Source organism: Magallana gigas, chromosome 7 (genome assembly GCF_963853765.1).
Source record: "Magallana gigas chromosome 7, xbMagGiga1.1, whole genome shotgun sequence".
Lineage (NCBI taxonomy): Eukaryota > Metazoa > Mollusca > Bivalvia > Ostreida > Ostreidae > Magallana > Magallana gigas.
The window spans coordinates 6,632,970-6,656,481 of NC_088859.1; the positions used below are offsets into that span (position 1 = coordinate 6,632,970).

A 23,512-nucleotide genomic window follows, 5' to 3' on the forward strand; every position below is an offset into this window, starting at 1 on the left:
AAGTCGTAAAAAAAAAAATTAAAACATGTATAAATATGTATATGCTGTGTATATATGTATAATACAGTATATATAAAAAAGGATAAAAATATGACAACCATTCATTAATTATTTTGTCAGGGAAATATTCTGACTTTTTTTAAGCTTAGCATAGGTAAATGACATTATATCCTTTTATCTTAATATAAATATATATACCCTTTACCCAATAAAACAGTATAGAGGTTATATATTTTCAATTATTAGAAAAATATACAACGTCAGGTGCCTGTTGAATAGAGCTCTGTTGAATTGCCTGAAAAGTGACGGTAATGGGCCATACATTTATTAGATATATTTATCAGAGATTATGACAAGTTTAAATTTTAAATTCTGTTACACGAGGGAATGGAAACCAATTCTATGTCAAAAAGTGTTCTAGCCCTACTCGCCTGTTCCATTCAGAAGCAAACGGTCATCTTCTTAGCTTTATTTACATAGTATTGTAATAATAAATGGATATCATATTTTCAGTCTCAAAATTAAATGTTTAATCGGACATATCAACCTAAAAGAAATCAGCCACGTCCGCATATATATCGGACAGTATAAACTTTTTAAAACTGTTACTTTCAAATATATACATGATTGTACATTTAAACAGTGTAGAGTAAGTTCCAGTTCAGATCAAAACTCTGAGGTTGGGGTCAATTCTCAACAGGATCAATTTTCAACGTGTCGAGGTCATCAGAGTTTAAAAAAATCTTTCTCATACCGTTGAAAAATGACCCCGGGTATAAATTTCACGATTTTGGTCTCAATTTTCAGCGTTGAAAAATGACCCCCCGAGTCAATATTTAACGTTGAAAAATGACCCCCGGGTCCATTTTTAACCCGGGTCAATATTCTTCGTTACACCCCCACAAAAAACAAAACAGTAAGTTTTCATCTTTGTTGAATTCGCTTGGTAAGTTGTAAACTTTTCCAAATGGAAATCATTGACTTTCTATTTTCAGGTATATCGATTTGTTTAACACTTTTATCTAAAAATATGAATTCATTTAAATTATAACACATTGTTCTTCAAAATAATTTTCTCTTGACCCGTTTTGATAAACAGATACTGTTATTCTAAAGAACCATGTCCAATGACTTCAATGACTTATGCTTGTATATGAAAGAACTTTGGTATGAAGATTTAAGTAGTTACGTTCTATAAAGTTTTATAAAAAAGATTATGCTTAAAAATTCTGTAATGATACTAAGATGTTTGAAAATATCAAGTCCGTCAAGTCAAATATTTTTTTTCAATACAAACTATGAAGTTTGATAAAAGGTATTTCACTATGTGAAAAAGTTATCGAAGTTTGTGTACATTTGCGCATGCATATAGGCAATTTGACATTTTTCTTTATGTTTTTTGAATAGTTACTCCTTTGTTTTCTGTAATACAACTAGACTTAACAAACATCTAATTCTCAACAATTCGTCACAAAAACTAAAACTTAATGAACAATCGCTTATAACGCAATTTATTGATGTTCTATGTAAACAATACACACTTTATGTGGTGCAAGTAATGGCTGACATTGCTATAATTTTATGGGCAATGCATAAAATGAAAACATAAAAAACCCAAAGTGGCAACTACATGTATTTATCTATGTTATTATTTATATGAATTAGTTGATTTAACTTTATAATAATACAAGAACCGTATAAAAACACAAGATTTTAAGTTTAGTTCAAACAAAAACAATTCTGAAAATAATTAGCAAACTGAACAGCTGTGATCTTGTCCTTTTTGAGATGGATGATGAGTGGTTTCAGTTGACGTCTTGTGATTTGGTTTAGGTTTCTTGTGCTCCGAAACCGATTTTTTCTCTTTTATAAATGGTTCCCCGTTTTTCATCCTGCAAATAAACTGATGTTTTCTCGTTCCACTAGCGATCTTGTACATGTTGTCGTCCTCGTCATAAATGGTTATGGATGCATTCTTCCAAAATCCTGCAGCCTCTGTTTGAAGGAAGTCAATGCAGGCCTGAAGAAGACGGCGAAGGCCTGGTTTCTCATCAACTCCTTCATGACCTATGTAACGTACGATCATTTTCCCCAGATTTCTTTTGTTGATTTCTTCGACATCCAACAATTCGTCTTGGAACTAACAAAATTTATTCAATGATTGATTTCTTTTTAAAACAGCACTATTATAATAATTTTTCTAATTTACAAATAACGATATTTTCACTACATTTTTATTAGATATTTAAAAATGTAACCCACTTGAACAATCTGTTGAATATTATTATATAGATTATGAACAAATCACGTACACTTAAAGTTCCCCGATGCTCCTTCATTCTTTCTACTAGACTTTTCAGATGTCTGTCATTGGGGTTGCTCTGAGTAACAGTGACATGAATTTAATATTTAATTCATATGCAGACGAAATAATATCATTTCAGTTCAGACTTAATAGTTCAAGATAGTGTGAAATTTGATTACAAAACATACTGTTATTATGCCTTGAATTATATTCGTGGTCATGGTCAGAAAATCCATTATGTCTTTTTTTTCTTGTTCCTGTGACAAAGAAAAGCAACTACAATTCTATAACGGATTGGTTATTACCATTTGAAAAACAATTCCTTTTGCATAGATCATCCCATTTATCAAACCTTCATTTTCTTTCGAAGCAGCTCTTGTTCAGCTACCTAGGAGATAGAATTCATTTATTTTTAGTTATGAAAAAATCAAGATTTTGAATTTCATACTTAAAATGTATATAAACGCTTAAAAATTCTATAAACATTAGGAAACCTGAAGGTTGCCTCTACAAGTTGTAATAGTTCTGTGAAGACTGCTCAGTCGCTCTTTCTTTGCTTCCTGGAAATAAAAATAAACAGAGACATTTTTATTACTTTTTTTTCATTAAAGTTCCCTTTAGTTATATGTACCTGCAAACTTACCTGTAGCCTTGTTAGATATAAAATAACTTTTTCGTGCTGTTGTGACTGCTATAAAAGTAAAAAAAATCAGTCAGTTAATGTAAAACTTTTCTGTAATTGTTTACACGCAAATATTTTGTTTAAGCAATGCACCTTATTTAGGCAGCTTTGTGTTTTGGCCATTTAGTGTTCATTTTATCATCTTCCTACGATAATTTATGCATTGATAATAAAGAAAACGGTCTTGCCTTAATATTTTCCTATTTTCAACAAATCGTTCTATGATATTTGCGTAGACTGTGTGTTTTTTAACATGTACATTTTTTGATAGTTTGGTCAGATTAAGTCGAAAAAAAACCTTTTAATGGCAAATGATTACTATTGAGTTTTTTGTCAAAATTAAATTGTGCTGAGTCCGAAAAAACCTGCTGGTTTTCATAAAAATGGCGTTAAGTAAGTCAAACTGGCGATTAAATATGACGGACGACTAAACTAAATATTTTTTCTTTATGTCTCTTAATTATTGAAAAACAATTATGAATTGGTCCAGCATTATAGACCAGCATAATATTTTATTGTACCTAAGTGTGCTGAGTCTGAAAAAAATATGCTAGCCTCCCCCCAAAAGCGTTAATAAGGTGTAATGACGATTAAAAGTGGCGGACAGACAGATTTCATCAAGTTTTTATAAAGTTTCTCAAATTGGAGAACAATGAAAGAAACATTAATAATTCAGTTTATTGAAGTGTTTTTTTTAATAAGGCGTGCCTAGTTTGAAAAAAAAAATATGCTTGGTATTACAAAGCTGGCGGTTTTTTAAGCTCACCTGAGCTGAAAGCTCAAGTGAGCTATTCTGATCACATTTTGTCCGTCGTCCGTCTATCCGTCTGTCCGTCTGTAAACTTTTTACATTTTGAACTTCTTCTCTAAAACCGCTTATCCAATTTCAACCAAATTTGGCACAAAGCATCCTTATGGGAGGGCGAATATAAATTGCAAAAATAAAAGTCCGATCTGTATTCAAAGCGGAGAAAACCTTGAAACTGTAGAAAAAGGGGGGTGCATTTTTAAAAATCTTCTTCTCAAGAACCACCGAGGCAAATTCAACGTAGTTTAGCATAAATTATCCTTATGGGAAGGAAAATATAAATTACAAACATTAAGGGGTAATTCTGTTTCAAATCTGAGTTATTACAAAAATAATAATATAGGAAAGGCGTGTTTCTATAAGTTTAATAGCCTCGGGTTCGGCATCCGGTAAAATGGGTAGGCAAGACTTGGCCTGGGCAAAACAAAAGATTGGCAGTTATTAATCTGCCAATCTCATTAAAATTTCAGGATATTTGATGGACTTGTATATTTGTATTCGCTGTGAATATTGCTGCAAATTTAAAATAATGCGTATTTGGAATTGACGATTGCCGATTTGCCCCGGCTTTTATTTTGCCACGGCCCGGGTTTGCATACCCATTTTACCAAGACTCGTATTCCATACTTCTGAAACGAGGTTCTTTGTTTAAAGCAGCCATGACATTATACGAAAAAGGGTCGATCTGACTATGATGAATTTGCTTGTTGTGCAACAGTTCGCATACGAAGGGAAATTTTGAAACATGCAAAATATATTGGTGCCGATTTTGGTAAATCGAAAAAAGTAAATAGAGGCTAAATATTTCAATGCGTTGACAGTTTTCACACATGTTCTGATTTTCGTTTCGTTTTCATTGTTTATGCTTTGTAACCTGGAAACTATTATCTGTATTTCGTGATTTTTACGTATCAAATCAAACAGACTTCGGTAAATCAAACAGTTAATTAACTGTTTACCTGCGCAAATAAAGCAAAATCTGATGTAGGGCTACTGAAATACAATTCATTCTATCGGTAATTCGGCATTATCTTTTGCGTAATGGTAGATTACTGCAATAGGTTTTGTTGAGATGCTCGGCATTTTCTCGAGTTTATTCAGTTTAAATAGAGTTTGATATCGCTGACGGAAATATGTAGGCATATACATGTATATATATGATTCATTTCGATAAAATAAATAGTGTTTTTTATTTGTTATACAGTCATGTAGTGCATGTTTCTTGTGTTAAATTGTTTACAATTTTTATTTACTAACCATATTTGAGTGTTAAGCTTCGAATTATAAGCAAGATACAGAGATTTGCTCACAATTCTATGTTTGTACACAGATCTTAAAAACTAAAGATTAAAAAAGTAAAACATTTGTCAATATTTATTAAGAAAATTTTCAAAGTCTGTTCTTCCAGAAACCAACTTTAACAACTTATTGTATTGTAAACTTAACCTTTTTAGCTCACCTGCGGGTTGGGCAACAATGGGGGGGGGGGGGGGTAAAGTTTAACAAATGAATATATAGAGTAAATCTTTAAAAATCTTCTTCTCAGAAACTAATCAGCCAGGAAAGCTGAAACTTGTGTGGAAGCATCCTCAGGTAGTGTAGATTCAAAGTTGTGAAAATCATGACCCCCGGGGGTAGGGTGGCGCCACAAAGGGAGGGTCGAAGTTTTACATAGGAATATATCTAGAGTAAATCTTTAAAAATCTTCTTCTCAGAAACTAAACAGCCGGAAAAGCTGACACTTGTGTGGAACCATCCTCAGGTAGTGTAGATTCAAAGTTGTGAAATTCATGACCCCCGGGGGTAGGTTGGGGCCACAATGGGGGGTCGAAGTTTTACATAGGAATATAAAGAGTAAATCTTAAAAAATCTTCTTCTCAATGACTAATCAGCCAGGATAGGTGACACTTGTGTGGATGCATCCTCAGGTAGTGTAAATTTAAAGTTGTGAAAATCATGACCCCCGGGGGTAGGATGGGGCCACAATGGGGGATCGAAGTTTAACGTAGGAATATATAGAGTAAATCCTTAAAAATGTTCTTCTCAGAAACTAATCAGCCGGCAAAGCTGAAACTTGTGTGGAAGCATTCTCAGGTAGTGTAGATTCAAAGTTGTGAAAATAATAACCCCTGTAGGTAGGTGGGGGCCACAATGGGGGGGGGGGTCGAAGTTTAACATATGATTATATAGAGTAAATCTTTAAAAATCTTCTTCTCAGAAACTAATTAGGCAGGAAAGCTGAAACTTGTGTGGAACCATCCTCAGGTAGTGTAGATTCACAGTTGTGAAAATCATGACCCCCGGGGGTAGGTTTGGGCCACAATGGGAGGTCGATGTTTTACATAGGAATAAACATGATCCCCAGGGGTAGGGTGGGGCCACAATGGGGGTCAAATTTTATCAAAGGAATATATAGGGTAAATCTTTAAAAATCTTCTCAGAAACTAATCAGCCAGATGATTCTTCATAATTGCTAAGACTTTGGCCCCAGGACAATTCTTTGGTCTCACGAGAAGGTTCAGAGTTTGATGTACGTTTATATCCCATATATAAACTATTGTTAAGGATCTTTTTGAGAACTGCAATACTCAACATATGATATGACTATAAAATCATCCTGTTAGAAAAGGGACTAATGATTATAAACATAAGAATACCCAGGGAAAAATGGATTTTATTTATACAAGATCTACATGTATTATTGTAGTTTGTCCAGATAGTTTGTATTATGACTCCATTAAGCTGATTTTATCATACCTATTGGTCCTCAGGTGAGCGATGTGGCCCGTGGGCCTCTTGTTTACATGCAGGTCAAAATGGCAAACAAAATGGCCAACATCCAAATTTTATATAACTATTAAAGTCGTAGCTGGTCTTAAGAAATGGCGATTATCAGGTACAGTGGCAGAAAATCAGATTTCATTATTCTTTTATAAAAATTAATGCCCCCCCCCCCCCAAAAAAAAATAGCGATACAAAATCATAAATTGGTCTAGCAAACATTTTTGTCGTAATTAAGTTGTGCCAAGCTTACAAAAATGTATTGCTCTCTACGACTATGGTGTTAATTTTTTCAAATTAATAAATCTCTCTTAAGGGCCCCTAAAAGCGAAAAATCGGCGAGTATTATACTATTGATACCAAAATGTAAGTGACAATTAAATTTGAGGACTTTTACAAATGGAAAAAAAATTCACCAGGGGGTTTATTATAAAAGTCTTAATTTTTGGGAGTTGATTTTAATCAACTCTCCTATGCACTAACTCGGGCAAACCGAAAGTGAAACAGTGTTTGGACCTAAGCACAAATCAATACCGCTGACAACACTTAGTTCCTGAAAATAATCGATAAATTCAGATGCAATGTATTCTGAAGCATTGTTTTTCAAGAAAACCTATTTATTAATACCATGAAAATAGTAAGATTTTAAATGGTACAAACAGTTTATATATTTTTTGAGGTCGTAAGAATTCATACGCTAGGCTTCAATTTACTAGTCTCGTTGAACCAGACGCTCGGCTGTCTCCGTCAATATCCGACAAAACAGAGTCTCTCTTGCTTGTCGGAGATAAACAGAGACAGTCGAGCGTTTGGTTGAACAAAACTAGAGTTTAGTCTTGCCTGGATCCATACAATTTCTCAGAAATATTTCGATTACTGATACTACTTGCCATACAAAATCACAAATCGCTGTTTTTAAAATAAATGATAATCAATAAAATCAACTCCCGTCAGTACTACAGTACTTTGATTCTGCTTAGTCTCATCAAGCTACAAAATATATACTATTTTTACAATCCTTTTTGGAATGATAAGTTTTTGATTTAGAATTTGCAAATGCCTTTACACTGCAAGTTGGCACGTTGTGCTCACATATAAAGGTTCTACAACCTGTGGGACAGTTGCAAGGTATAAAATCAAAGACAGTTTCTGAAATAAGATCGTAGGTAATTTATTTCAGCAGCAAACAACCATTATTCAAATGTTTCATCCCATCTCGACTGGTCACGGCAATATGGGATTGCATATTGATGCTTATCTCCCTATCATATTACCTTGCAGAGTGTGTGTTTCATAAGCAAGTGTAAGGCATTTCCTAAGCTGGTGCATACTCTCGGGCTCTGTGATTTTAAAAATAAAGCAAATTAGTCCGTGTCAGTGGACAAGATTTCTTTATAAACAATTAACTAAAGAACATCTCGAATTCTTTGATTTTCTGGTAGTAGTTGTTTCTGCACACTTTGTAAGTCTTTTTCCTCGACATATTTAGAAATAATAAGTTTTGTCCCATCATATAATGAAATGAACCAAATGCTAATAAGCAGTTCTAGAGTATTTTCTCTACAACAGCATTGACACGAATGAATATGGCTTTAAAGAGGTTTGAACATCCATCAGCAAGCTTAGTTGTGAGGATGTGGTGGAAATCGACGCTGGCATGGTCCAGCATAAAAGGTCTTAACTATTCCTCTGAATAAGGATACACATTGCATCTTTTTCTTTTCCTCAGAACATTTGGACTAAATACATATTGACAGTTTTGCAAGAAGTTGTTTTCTCCTTAAGGTGTTACACCAGAAATTGTTTGAAGTATATAAGACTTTAAAGGAAAAAATCTTCAAAAATCAGTTTTTATTTCTCTTGCCAAAATATTCGGCGAAAATGTTATTTGTTATTTATCTCATTAGCTAACACATCAAGGGCAACGATACGGCATATCTCAAAATATTTAGCTCTAAACAGGTCTACCCTATAAACCACGTGTTTGTCGTTGGATGTATACAGACTGCACACTGCCCAGGAAGCTGCTGCATGTGCCTTGAAAAAGTAGTCCCCATGAAAAATTATCATCATTTAACAAAAATAACTCTATAAAAATGACCGGGTGTGCCACATCCTCTTAACTATTTCTACGGCAGGTCGAAGAAACCGTGGTATAAAGTAAAATAAAAAAAGAAAGGTTTATGAACAAGAAGGATATATACAATCATGGAGTTTTACATAACAAATACGCCTAAACAAGACAAAATGGAGAAAATAAACATTTTTAGTAAGGAGTGATCTTTTTTAAATTTGTTAAAGTGTTCCAGATTTGCCAGCTTTGTATAAAATGACACTCGAACACTTTACCCCTCTAAAAGGTATGAAAAGAGGATCATGAAATCTGGCTGTTGGCTATTTTTAAAGCCCCTCTGATCTAAATAACGCCATTTTAGTAAAAGCCGGATATATATCCTCAGAATCAATATGCCATTTTAAAAATAAAACCTTTGTTTGACCGGACTATAATTGTTTGTTAATGCATGCTACGGTATAAAAAATCCTTAAGAAAGATATAAAATCTGACTGCCAGTCTATTTGAAAAACGTCAAATTTGTTCAGACTCAGCACGCTTAATTGTGTTGATAAACCTTGATGGATCCGAATTCTATTTGTTGGTCTCATGCGTTTCCATTTAAGAAACTTTAGGAAAAATTACAAAATCTTGCTATCCTCTTTTTTGATCTAACGAATAACGTTTTCGTAGAGACCAGTACGATTCCTTAGACTTAGCACACCTTATTTACAGGTATAATGTTAAAATTTGCTGCCAAGAATTATAATTGCTAGATTCGGTCTGTTTCTCCATTTCAGAAACTAAATGCCTACCATAATGAATCGCCATTTTTAAAAAAATATTTAACGCCGTTTTCTTGAAAGGCAGCATATTTTTCCTGACTAACCATACCTTCGTTAAATGTATGATTAGAATTCTGCTGACCTAGCTTATAATATTCGTTTGTCGCACCCCTATTCCCCATTTTAGGAATTTAGAAAAGAATTCCAAAATTTGTTACCTAATTCACGCCATTTGTCAAAAGCCAGCATAATTTTTCAAGAATCAGCACACATTTGTCAGATAAAACTCTATACTACACCAGTTCAATAGTATGTGTCGTGATTTTTCCTTATTTTATATATTTTCATAGAGAATTTTAAAGTTTGGCTCTCCGTCATTATGAATCGGAATTTTGACTTATTTAACGCCATTTTCATGGAGGCCAGCATATTTTTTTTAGACACAGTATCCTTTATTTGCCGTTAAAAGATAGTGCTGGAGCCAGGACAAGACTATGTTGAGTAAGCCAGAAATTAAATAAAAATCAAAGTACTGAAGAACTGACAGAGTTATCTTTTTTATTATTATGTATTTATAGAATATTGTCGACCTTTTTTGATAAGAATGTTGAGGTATAGATAGAAAAACCAAACTGAATCATATTGTTTAAAAGATATATTAAGGCCACAGAACTCTACAACTCTGCATTATGTATCAGTAATCGAAATCCTTATGGAAAATTGTATCCAAGCAATCGTAATTGCTCCGCCATATCCGCTGGCGAACAATAACGTTATTTTTCGCCAGTGGAAAAGCCCGAGTAGTTACAACTGTAACAGCGAACCACATTGGAATACATATGACAACAAAAATATCTAAGTTGCTCGTATCATAAATCTATTTATTTTCAGGGTATTTATAAATAAAGTTCCTTAAAATCAATGCTTCTGATAAAATTACATTGAATTTATTGATTATTTAGTTCTAAGTTTTGTCAGCGGTGATTATTTTTTGCTTAGGTCCAAACGCTCTTACACTTTCGTTTTTCCAAAGTAACTCCATAGTTGATTCAAACCAACTCCCCAAAACAATGGCTATCATTGTTTATCAATGGATGTTCTCTGTACATTTAGATTGAAGTGTTGTTATCATACGTCATTGATCATATTTATGCCTAAATTGGAATTTCTCTGTTAGGAACAATCCACGTATATATTAATGTATAGTTTCATCTATGTACACCTTTCTTGAATGCAAAAAAAATATTAATAGATTTGATGGCCATGCAGACAAACGAGTGTTCAAAAGTATCTATATACCGACCATAGTTATTTTCAATAAAGTTTACTTTAAATTTACACATTGTTTTAAATTTGCTCCGTATTTTTGCTAGATACAAGGAATATATCGGTGGACATCTTAAGTGTAAAAGAATCTTAATCGAACCGATTGTTTAGCATTGTAAACTGTTCGTCATAAAAATGTTTATGGACAATAATTTGTAATTTTAAAATTCTTTTGTACTAATCATGAGGCTTTTTTTTTAATGAGACTAGGATTTTATTTTGTGAAAAATATGTCCAAATAAATTTGAATTCATCTCTTAGTTTACTTATGTGATCAATTAGGTATCGGCAAAATAACTTACGAATTCGATCGCGAAAATCAAAACTACATATGTATGTTACCTGAATATTTAAAAAAAAAAAAATATTTTTTATTTATAAGACTTATGTCGAATACTCTGTATGAAAATGTACATGTCTACTTATATTTAAAGATCCTATACATCAATGTGAATAATTATGTAGTAAGTACTTTTGTGTTTGTTGGAGAACAAATGTCAATAAATAAAAAAAATTACCTGAATATGGCAACTTAACTCGACAATGTCTTGGAAAAGCAGTTGTTTTATATTGATGGTATCTGTAGGACCAACTGATATATGTAAAGCCATAAGTATTTCCTGCAAAGACATAGCAGTAATAAGCACAATCAAGCATGACTGAGTATCGGGAAAACCCTAATTACTGGCTTAACTTACCTCTACATAAGTACTAAACGATTCCAAAAATTCACTTGTTAGAGATCGCTGTTCTGCATTACATGCCTATAGTAAGAAATATACTAGTATAAAGTATCAACCTGAAAATAGTCTAATTATGTAAAGAAGTCCTCAAAACTAATCAGATAGAAATAAAAAAAACCATTTACCTCCATTGTACGAAAAAAATTCAATACTGTCAGATCAAAATTTTCCATCTGAAATATAATAGATGACCTGTTATAAAACATAAACGACTTGAAAACAATGAAAAATAAAATTAAATTCTATTTATTTAAAGCATACCTTTATATGTAATATTTGTTTTCTAAAACAAATTTTGCATATCCTTTTCTCAGTGAAATATGGTTTTAATTGATCAGGAAAACTACTGTATTGTCTATTATAATACACAAACACAGAATAATCGTTGTTTAAAATAGAAGCGTACACGGACCAAGCATCTTTAAGCTTGTAATCCGACAAATAACATTCAATTTATGGTAAAATCAAATCTTTTTCGAGTTCAGCCTTGTAATTATTAAAATTAGTAAAGTAAAATTTTAAGATTATTTCATTAACTCGTGTCACTGTCCCTTTAACTATACCTATGTTAGCCAATATATTACTGAATAAGCAACGCGTCACACAGTGACGAAAGAGTGGTACCTTGACAACAGATACATTTCATTTTAAGGCACCGGAATGCAAAATTAAGAGAGACCGAGATAAACATTTGAGCGACATACACCAAAATGGTAAGGTAATTTCTTAGATGCAACAAGTATAATGAAATATGCCAAATGTATTGACCTCCTATCTTTTAATCATTATTTGTTGTATTTGTAGGATTTTGATTATATTGATGATGAAGTCTTTCAAACCGCTATAAGAAGGATACCACCCAGCGTTAGAAGAAAAAGATACATTTCCGATGCCTTAGCAGAAGTGCGAGACGACTTGGACCAGAGACTACGAGGATGCGCCGATAATGTTACTGTTGAAATCCATATGGATGATTACTTATACCTACCGATCACCCTGAGAAGTGGATCCGGCAGCAACAAAATCCTTATAAAAATCGACGAGTGGGGAGGAGTGCGGTATGAATGGGTCAGAAAAACTTGGTCAACGTATTTCAACAATGCAGTTGATACAGTTAAGAGCATTGCCACAAGAATTGTGAGTGGGATAGGATCGTTCTTTGGATCATTGTTTGGTTCAAACAAACGCCTGGAAGGATCGTCTAGACAGTACCTAACTTATCGTTGACTTTTAAAGAAGTGCATGTGAACAGGACTTTGACTTTAAAGTAAAAGTTCTCATTTGAAGGTCACTTTTCATAATTATTAACACAAAATTGTAACAATTTATACTAATAGACTTGTTTCGCATAATCAGTTTTATTTGATTTGTTTGTACTTCATTTGTCTTTATAATTAAACACATGTCTTTATAAATAAATGTGTTTGCAAAACAGAAGTTATGTTTTGTTTTTACTTCGACAATCTTTTATATCGTAAAATTGTCTTTTAGTATTTTCTTCATGTTTCTGGATTTTGTTCATTTTAATATCAGAAGGAATAAAAACTCAGGAGCTGAATAGTAATTTGTAAACACAGAACATTAATTTCCTTTCAAAATATACAAGTTTATTTACATATGTTTAATACAAAACAGCAATGTCTTACAATCCAGGGACATCGGTATTTGAAATATAAAATAAAATGCCCTGACAGTAAACAAAAGAAATGCACGCAAAAATGTGACATTCATTTAAATAATTTTTTTAAGAGGTATACATTTTTTTCTTCATTTTGATTAACGTACCTTATCCGTATGATTAAAAGCACAAAGGTGCTTTTTGCAGACAAATAAAATACACTTTATATGCTTGTTCGAAGCCTGCTTAGTAACAACTTACTCTCTGAAGTTTGTTTGAGAGGAAAATCATAATAGTTATATGAATGTTTAGTGTGTATTAATTACACACCAAAGATTTTCATTTTCTTGATAAGAAATGGGTATGCTTATTTCTTCCTATATTCACGGGATAGGTCCCATTTTTCTCTGTGCAATGATAAAAAGATGTCATTACATAACATTTTTTAAACATCTTTATATGAGCCCGTGATCACATTTCATTAGCTCGACAAAGATTGAAGGCTGATAAGCACCAATTATTAAGCAGTGTGATATCTGAAAAATGTTAACGACTGTACAAAACTCTTTGTGAATTAAAGTCCATCATTAGTATCTTGAAATCCGAAAATTTTTCACAGTTTATACAATTTCCTAAATATCGTTATTTTTTTTTTTTTTAAACTCATTTACTTTTTGTCGACTGTATATATAAAATAACTTCAACGTGAACATATCACATCATATTTGGATACTCGGAATTGAATGTTGTCTGAATCATGATAAACGGCACATAATGAATAAAATAAAAACCGAAGAAAGTTAGGAAATGATTTGATATATGATTAGTGATTATATATGATTTTGTTCAACGAGTTATGCTCACAATAAATTGGATGATAATAACAAATCGTTCAGTACGAAGAACGCTCTTTAACACTTGTATATATCTTTTTTGCAACTAAACAATTTTGGTGGCTTTAACATGCAAAAGATCATGACACTTCTTAACCGAAATCCGTGAAAATTTACAACATAACCAGAATATTGTTAAAAAATAAAAGATATAATTCTTCAAAAATATGCCAAATTGGTTGATTTTGTATAAAATACATTAATTAATAAATTTTAAACCAGTTCTTGTGAAAAACTTAACATACCTTTCTTCGTCAATATTCCAACCACCTAACTCTAATGAATGAGACAAAAAGGGTCTTGCGTTTGAAGCGGCGACTGCTATATTCTAATATTAGCTGTATTTAAACATACTCTTTACACGAACCAATCATTTTCAAAAATCATTTGGGTACAAATAACATGGTAAGTTCTATGTGGTATCTTGCTAATGCATTTAAAAATATTAAGCAAATGTATTAAAGTTTGCCAATAAAATTTCTTCTTTTAGAAATGTTTCTAAAATCATATTATAATGAAAATGCAGAAAAAACCGACTAGATTAATTAATTAAAATTTGTGGTCAACAATACTTGTTAACTTTTTTTATGTTATTCCCTGGTTTTTTTTTGTTTATTGCTAAAAAGCAATTTCTTAGAAATACACTTGTATGTTGTAATATTCTAATGACTTAATTTATAATTGACGTCATTAACGTCATTAAAAAAAACATTGGTTACATGTGCCATAGAGTTAACTTGCCAGACAAGGTATACCGGTATACATTATATGCTTTGGTAATTTTAAATGAATTAATGTGATTGCCTGAAATCATTTTCCGTTTTTTTTCTTTTAAGGAAAGGGGGGAAGTCATCGATGAAGAATTGACAAGAGCCTTTGCAAGGGTGAAGCGTAAATTTAATGATTACGACCAGCTCAGAGAAGCGTTTTATGACGTTCGAGACGATATCACCGAGGTTATGAAAACTTGTTCCGACAATGTGAGGGTTGTTGTATACATAGATGATGTTCTCGATGATCCTATTATCGTTGGTATTGGAGCCGAGGAAAACCGCCTCCGGATTTCTATCAGAAGTAACGGAAAAGCTTCATACAGCTGGACAAAGGAAACGTGGAGCAAAGTCTTTCGTGATGGTTGGGAAGGAGTGAAATCGCTCACCAAGAAAATCCTGGGATTTATTGCTTCAAAAGCAAGAGCGGTTTTTGCAATTGCAAAGGAAATTCTCCCAGCATTAACCTTTCTTTGAAACAAGTACAATGGAATGTAACTTGATTGGTTATAATGTTGGTAGATACATTCCATGATATCCAAAACTTACATTAATTCGTATCTAAGAAAATATACAATGATAATAAAAATTTTATTCTGTCTTGTTTTTTCCTTCCTGAACATGATTTGAAATAACTTATTTTGATAAGATCATTACAGCAATATAACTGCCTGTTAGTGCATTATGTTAAAAAGCATGTCTGTATTGAACGTTACCAATAAAACATTAAATGTTTATCACATTCACCTTCGTATTAATCATTTTTATCAAAAAGTTGTGTATCAATAACGTTAACGAAATGGGCAATTTCCCTCAAATCTAAAATCAAATTAAAAAATGTTCTAATTGTAGGATATGTTCAACTAAATTTTGGATATGTATTTTCGTTTACTAATAACCTGACTTACAGCATTATATTTGTTTGGAAGACTTTAGAACACCACGTAACTTTAGTATTGATAAGATTTTAAAATTCCAATGTAACTTTTAGGACTTTTTAGTTTGACAATTAGTATAAGTAAATCAGTTGAAGAATAATAATTTATTTTTCGATAAAATAATTTGAACTTTTAATGCTATAACTGGTGTTTTAAATGGATGATTGAAAGAAAAAATGTTTTAAAAATTTAATCAAATTTAATTTCATCATACATAAGTCAACATTCAAGTTATCAATAGCGTTCATGATTTTTTATTTTTTTCCGACTAGAGGACTACAGTATTTAAATGTTAAAAAAATACGGATTAGCAGTACCGCCACCACCCACGAAATATGGAATTTCTTACATTTCTTCGTCAAATGTGTTCATGCCATTTTTTTGGGGGGGGGGGGGGTAGGGTCTATTAATTATTTTTAAATAGAGTTGGAACTGAAGAACAATAACAGTCTACTCAACCATGCGAGCATATAAATACGTTTTCAATGAGTGCAATTTTAGAAAAATCAGCCAAGGGATAATCAATTCAAATAACGCTTTTTAATTACGCAGCACAGTTAAGGCTGTCAATAAACTCCGTTCAGACAAAAAGTACGAGAAATGTGCATTATGACATCACAGTATATTACAAACCTCGAAAGTACTTATTAATCTATTTATTAGTAAAATTAACTTATACTAATCTTTTAATTAAAAACAATAAATGCTATTACTTACAATTTAGATGTCCGTTATATCGTACACACTGAAAACTAAGCGAGATGTCGTTCTCGCTGTACTACAAAATATGACGTCATATGCTTCAAAATGACGCATTGAGTTAAATCATTGAAGGCTATCGTGCAGTTTTATAGCAAAGAAAAATAAATGTCATACATTAACGAAAAAGTATAAATGAATATATGTTTAAAATTATTATTAGTAGAATGCTACCTATATAGTCTTATTTTCATTTTGTTAAAAGTATGCATCGTATTATAAAGAAGCCACCTCGGTTTTGTATAAAATATCGTATATCTAAAATCTGAGTACCTAAATAAATCACTTAATTGCAAGGGCATACACTTACCTGATCCCGACAAACTTTTACATGTGAATTTGAAATATGCTATGTAACTTAAAAACTTCTACGATCCTTGTAAAATCTTACAAATTAATTATTTTTTAATGAAATTAACCCTGTGACATTCAAAATTATTCAACGTATGCATTATAAATTACGGTTTCTACTAACAAATATTCTTATCTTAAAAAGTTCGCACCGTTTTTCAAAATCTACCATATAACATCAAGTTATTTCATAATTCAGTTGTGAATTTTGACATGATTATGCCCTTGCAATATTGAATTTTTAAATGACCTCAAAACCACAAATACATCTGCTTGTACCATGCGACTGCCATATCACGTGACCACTATGAACATAAAATATTGTACTGTTATATATATATTTTAGAAATATATTGCATTTGAGTGACTGTTATTGATTTTAAAAAGGACATGCCAGTTTAACTAAAGTATACGTGTTTTCATCACAAAAATTTGCCCATATTTTTATTGACCGCCTTAACTGTACTGCGTAACGTTTTCTAAAAGGTTTATTAGTTTTTGAGAAATAATCTATACGAGAATTACAAGAATAGGGATTCATTACATGACGTCCTATTCTTTTAATTATTTGAATAATAGCTAGTGATTAGTGACTTGCCTCATGCAAAGGTAATTAAGATCTTCTCGATAACTATTCAAAGTGAAAATTATTCGAATATGAAATTTGGAATGCTACAAAAAACATAAAACCCCATAATTTGTATCTTTATTTGCATAGCGTAAATGCCTACATACATGACGATAAAGTAAACAGGAATAACGGTCGCCTCAAGTTTTATTTCAGGTAGAGATATTCATAACAAACAACATACAACTTGTCTACGGGTGTAGCAATTTCCATCAAGTCAGTACATTCTACGTCTAGGAAAATTGAACTACCGTTGATTAATGATCTCCTGTTATGTTTTGTAAGGGAGAGGGGATTCTAAGTATGCAAAAGTTAGACATTTAAATATCGTAATCTTGATGACCATACAATTAACAATCAATATTTTATCATTAAAAAAAAAATTCAGTCACATTAAAATACATTAGAAAATGCACACGTTTTTCAAATTAGCTTGATATAAAGAAATACTGTCTCGTAATGCGGAAATTATTATTTCACCATAAAACGAGTTATTTTCTGATAACGAGTGAATTCGGGTTGTATGAAGAATGCAAGAAAATCGCTCAACAAAATATATATATTATTTCTAGATACATTTTCCTTTAGAAAAAAACTATGTGAAAATGAGCAATCTTTGGTCATTTATGACTAAATTTTAGGAGTATATTACGTATTTTGGAAGTAATTGTTCCCTTAATAAAACGGAATATGAGTGAATATCTAGGTATTTAGTACACAAATGTGTTCAATATTGTAAAAGATTATGATAACGACACTTTAACATCTTTTTAATTTTAGTGCATATTTTGAAAGAAACTGTACAATCTTCTTTGCAAACTGTTCTCTTGTATTTTTATACAAATCTAAGTGATGATACTTTTTTCATTGTACAATTTGTAACTTTTCTCCCAGGCAAACATTTCCACATTTCAATGAAACAATTAGTACTTGCATCCTTTGGCCACGCCCGACAGTATTTGATAACCTCATTATTTTCAAAGCATGATTCTTTATCGCTCATATTTATGCAAATCCCATTTGTACCCCACAATACATCCTTGTTGAAATGTATTGGACGATACATGTATGTTAAAATATGACTGTGTACATGTATAACCAGTTAAAAGCACTAGCAAATGTAAACATTGATAATAAAAGCAAATTGTTTTATCGCAAACCTTTATTTTTCTACATTTTGTCTATAATCTTAATTAGTCTAACACATATAGGACAAATGATTTGAGACACTAGTGAATATATAAATATTTCTATAAATACCCCCACAACCCAGTCAGAAGACATACAGTGAGGAGAAGGGTGCGAGTTTATAGAGTGCGGAACAAAAAGGGGTTAAATACGAATACATCCTACAAAAGGAATGGAAAGAATAAATAACAACAAAGGTATTGGTCTAACAATAGAAACACTATAACAAGTCACAGAAAAATAAACCGGGAAATTTCTAACTATCGCTTAAAACGGGCAAAATTGATAGAGCCATCTATATCGCCTCAGATGACAAGGTGGACTTGATTTACTATGAGAGGAGGTGTAGAAAAATATCTCGGTCCGTATCACATTGTGCTGGATTCATGCACAACAGTGCAGGTCAAAATTAATTTCATCAGTGTATTATTCACACAATGCTAACTAACACACAACATCTGTCCTAGATGTCGGCAGTGACTTCAAAAAGTTGTGATAACTTCATAGTTTGGGTTCTTAGGCAAATTATGAACAGACCCAGTCTAAATGGAACATATATTTTTAAGTTGATTCTTCAGTACATTCTCATTTCTGGATATATCCAAATCGATTCCAAAGCACAGTATGGATATGTCCATGTAGATACCATCGCACTTTCTGAATTAATCCAAATCGATTACCAAGCACAGGTTGAATGTTTTAAAGCAGGTTCCTCAAAACATCTTTGATTGATCCAAATGAATTCCAAGCACAGTTTGGATTTTTCCAACATTCTAGATTTATTCAAGTGGATCTCATGATCAGCTGAAACATTCTAAGTAATGATTAAGTGGATTTCAAAACAACATGTGATTCTGGACAATGATATGTTTATTCAAAAGTTTTGAATTACTAGAATGTGTGTGTTACTACTGCTACATTGGGTTACTTGTTTATGCAGTGACTAAGATAAAGTGGGTGCTCATATTGGCTATGATGCTATTGTTATACATATCTCTATTAATATCTACCCTTAGCTACACAAACCCTTATATTGACCCCATCCATCGAATGTTTAATACAAGGTGTATACAAGGTACATATCTACACAATTTGTTTACAGCTCAATTCTCTGAAGCAACAAGTACAGATTTGTAAGATTAATCTCCATATACACAATTATACATTTGAAAAAACCGTTTTAATTTGATAACTTTGAGTTCTGCAATTAATGAGAATCAAAGCAGAAATTAAAAGTATTCGAAGAACTACTCAAAATTACGAAAGCCGAGAAGGATCATTCGAGATTCGAGATTCAAAATACGAGATTCGAAATACGAGATTCAAGATTCGAAATTCGAGATTCAATATCCAAATTAACCAATCAAATCAAGGATCTGAAAATATGTATCCTAGCGACATCAAACTGTTCTAAATAAAGATCATCCGTACATGCTCTTATATACAAATAAATGCTATGTTCACTTCTCCCTACCTAACTAAATAATTATTTGTATTTACTTTTACATAGAATATCTAAGTAGACTAGAAATAATGCAGTGTGCTTCGCGAATCTAAGTGATTTTGTTTGCACTGATGCATTTCGACCTGATGCAAACCCTGGGGTATTTCACCACCAGTAATAGTTTAAACCCCGGGTTTATTCACCCCTTTTGTGTAAGAATGCGGTTATGGTAGAGAACTTCATAAGTGTAGCTAATTTTTTCTGTAGGGGGGTCCTAGGCCAATTTTAAATAATTTTACTATGTACATTTAATAAGCTCCAATTTTCCCGAGGTGGGGGTCCAAATCCCCTGACCCCCTCCTTTCTAGATCCGCGCATGAAGATTAGTACACGTATCTAAATAATCTAAATATAAATAATCAGTCCGGTTTCACCAATAAATATAAGCATTACTTATCGTTTTTATGTATGCATACAGTCATACACTAGTGCTATGATTATAAACAAATCATTGAGATATTATCACATCATAAGGAATTATTAATTATTACAATTTTTTTTTCATTTTCCTCAGTAAACAACTTATTATAAGTCTTACTTTTGGAATTGTTTTCAATATAGAAGGATACCTACTCTCTAAAATTAAAGGTAGGGATGATAGGGTGCCAATTTGTTCACATTGCCGATTTCTTGTGCAGAGAACAGTAAAACTTTTTAAAAATTTGATTGTGCATGAATATTTCAAAATTAATTGTTGTATTATGTTATAATTCATTCATTGATATATCAACAAGAAAGAATAAAAGGTATAGACAAGCATATGTATCACAGCCAAGTTAAGTTTCTCTGTAGTTTCCTACCAATCCCCCCAACCCCAAACCCCCCGCACCAAATTTGACAATAATTACATATAAATCATACAAATGTTTAATTTGTATATAAGTAAATCTCTAAAGATGTAAATAAGCACTGCAAACAAAGATGTGTGTATTTAATATACTACTACATTACACTCAGCCAGATAAAATGTAATCAGGGTGAAGCTACAAGGGGCGAGTGGTGCAAATTTACCAATTTGTCGCCATACACACAGAACACCAAATAAAGAAACAGTGAGTGGTGTGTGGAATGCATAAAAGACGGCGGCAAATTATCTCAAATAATCAGTGAAAAAACCAACAAATAGGCTGTTATTTATTACCTATCCTGCAAAAACATTGATAAAAATGTTATCGTCACATAATATAGCCGATTAAGTAAATGTGTACGTATGGTCACCGTACATGAAATTCTAATATACAAGAAGGCGGACGTATCAGGCGGGGAAAAATAAATTTCAAAAATGATCGGTTGAATTACATTAAATGCTTTGAAAATTGTTTTAAACTATCGCACGGGTCAAAATAAATGATAGAAGCTATGTACAGTGTAATTGGAAACTTCATTTTATATCATTATGTAGTATTACCTATTATAACAAATGAGAGTAGAGCACAACTGCCACAATCAATACATGTCCTTTACCGGCACTACCTCCCTCCCCATAAAAAATGAAACAATTGTCGTTTTATTTGCTAAAATGTGTGTTGTTCAAGATTTTTCTAAAGGACATACCCGATTAGAATTGAAAAATGAGTCGTACGTTTAAAACTAATTTTGTCAAAGTTTTTAGATTCATTTGGTTATATTTTTGTCCATTTGGGTAAATAGATGCACCAGTGCAGCTCTAATATTTAGCAGCATGTCAAATCGAGTGAAGTGGAAATGGTGGGTTCACTTAAATGACCATATATTTCTTAAACCTCAATGGAATTGGCAATATGGGGTATACTTTTTCTCAGAATTGCATAAGTTTTCTTATTCTAAGACAAGATGTATTTTCATAGAATGTTAGTGTAAGTTAAACCCTATAAATTAATCAGAAACATTTTTTGAGCCTCTGGACCGTGTTTTAAGATACATATATCTTATTTCTGGTACCTAATTTACATATTGAAAGGAATTTATAATGGTATTTTAAAGATATATGTACTTTAACAGTGTTATATAGACAACAAGAAAAGAAAGGATTTGGAAAATTGCAGACTTTATATGATGGAACCCCGGAAATGATATAGATGTTCAACATATAATTATATATTAATAATATTTTACTAAATTCAAACTTATTGAAATTCCAAAGCAAAATCTTCTTTTTTCTTCATAAATAGGAAGTAGAAATGAATTATGCGTAACCAAGTGATTACCAAGTGGTTAACTCAGTTTACACAGTGTTAGCTAACCAATGCGTTAAATTGCTTTTGATCAACAGAATTTAACCACTGCGTTAGCTAATCACTTGATTAGGATTTAACATGTCGTTATCCTTAACACAGTGTTAAATTTAACCACCTTTCGAAAAACCGGGCCCTGATGATTTAATTAAAATGAAACTAGTATATATATACTAGTATAACCATTCAATGTAGAATAAATTCGGGACAAAAATTGAAGTACTTCCGGTCATAAACGGAAGTTACGACAAACAAAACATAATAATTTATACACGTCTACAAAGTTTGTCAAAAAAAATAGATAGATCATCTTACATACTTTGGATACATAAGTGTTGATCATTTGTTTATTTCGATGTGATAAAAAATACCAACACTGAATGAAATATCCCGCATATATATATATATATATATATATATATATATATATATATATATATATATATATATATATATATATATATATATATATATATATATTCAATAAATCCCTTTTTCTTGGTACCGGGGATGAATAAACACAAAAATAAGTCCAATGCTCAAACAACTTTTATCTATAGCGCTTTCGCCCTACCGGGCTCTTCAGTAGATTTAAAAACAAAGTAAACAAGAACATTATGACGTCAATCTCGTGACGTTAGGTAGGCAACGTTATACAAACAAACTGTTGAAGACGTGATTATGACGTCAAAACATAGTGACGTCAAAACATTGTGACGTCAAAACATTATACAATGCATAAAAAGAGTCAACACAATTATAATGATAAAAGTCCAGTGTCTCTTGTACATAATTATATATATGTATATATATGCAGATGTTAAAAATACAAAATATTAAGAATTTAACTTGGGTTTAAACAGTTTAACAAAATGATTTTCTTTTGCTTTACGCAATTGTTCATTGTTTTTTCTTTCACTTTATAAAAAGGGAAAATATAAAACATTCCCTTTCCGCATATATCGAAATGGCCGCTGCATGGTGTGTTCCTCACAGATGGGTCTCTAATCTGCTGCTTGTGGACGCGCACTCTATCTGCCAGTTTTGTTCCAATTTGTCCTATATAGGTGTCACCACAAGTAGGGCACGTCATGCAGTAAATCAGGTTCTTGGATTTGCAATTCATTGTTGAATTAACGTTGAAATGCATACCGTTCTTGAACATTA

The 23,512-nt window shown here is 31.9% G+C and overlaps 1 protein-coding gene and 1 long non-coding RNA gene across 2 annotated transcripts; one reads left to right on the forward strand and one right to left on the reverse strand.

The window, feature by feature from the left end:
- Positions 1-1,416: 1,416 nt before the first annotated feature.
- Positions 1,417-11,654, reverse strand: LOC105336767 (uncharacterized). Its single transcript, XM_011441207.4, has 9 exons — positions 11,609-11,654; positions 11,439-11,504; positions 11,259-11,360; positions 2,949-2,996; positions 2,800-2,865; positions 2,658-2,693; positions 2,494-2,562; positions 2,313-2,381; positions 1,417-2,140 (listed from the first exon to the last, which is right to left on the reverse strand). The coding sequence occupies exons 1-9, from the start codon at positions 11,612-11,614 to the stop codon at positions 1,751-1,753; spliced, it is 852 nt and encodes a 283-aa protein (XP_011439509.3). The 5' UTR covers positions 11,615-11,654; the 3' UTR covers positions 1,417-1,750.
- Positions 11,655-12,107: 453 nt separating this feature from the next.
- On the forward strand, positions 12,108-12,507 carry LOC117684551 (uncharacterized). The gene is made up of 2 exons (XR_004598282.2): positions 12,108-12,196; positions 12,288-12,507. It is a non-coding gene; the product is annotated as an uncharacterized lncRNA (long non-coding RNA).
- Positions 12,508-23,512: the final 11,005 nt, after the last annotated feature.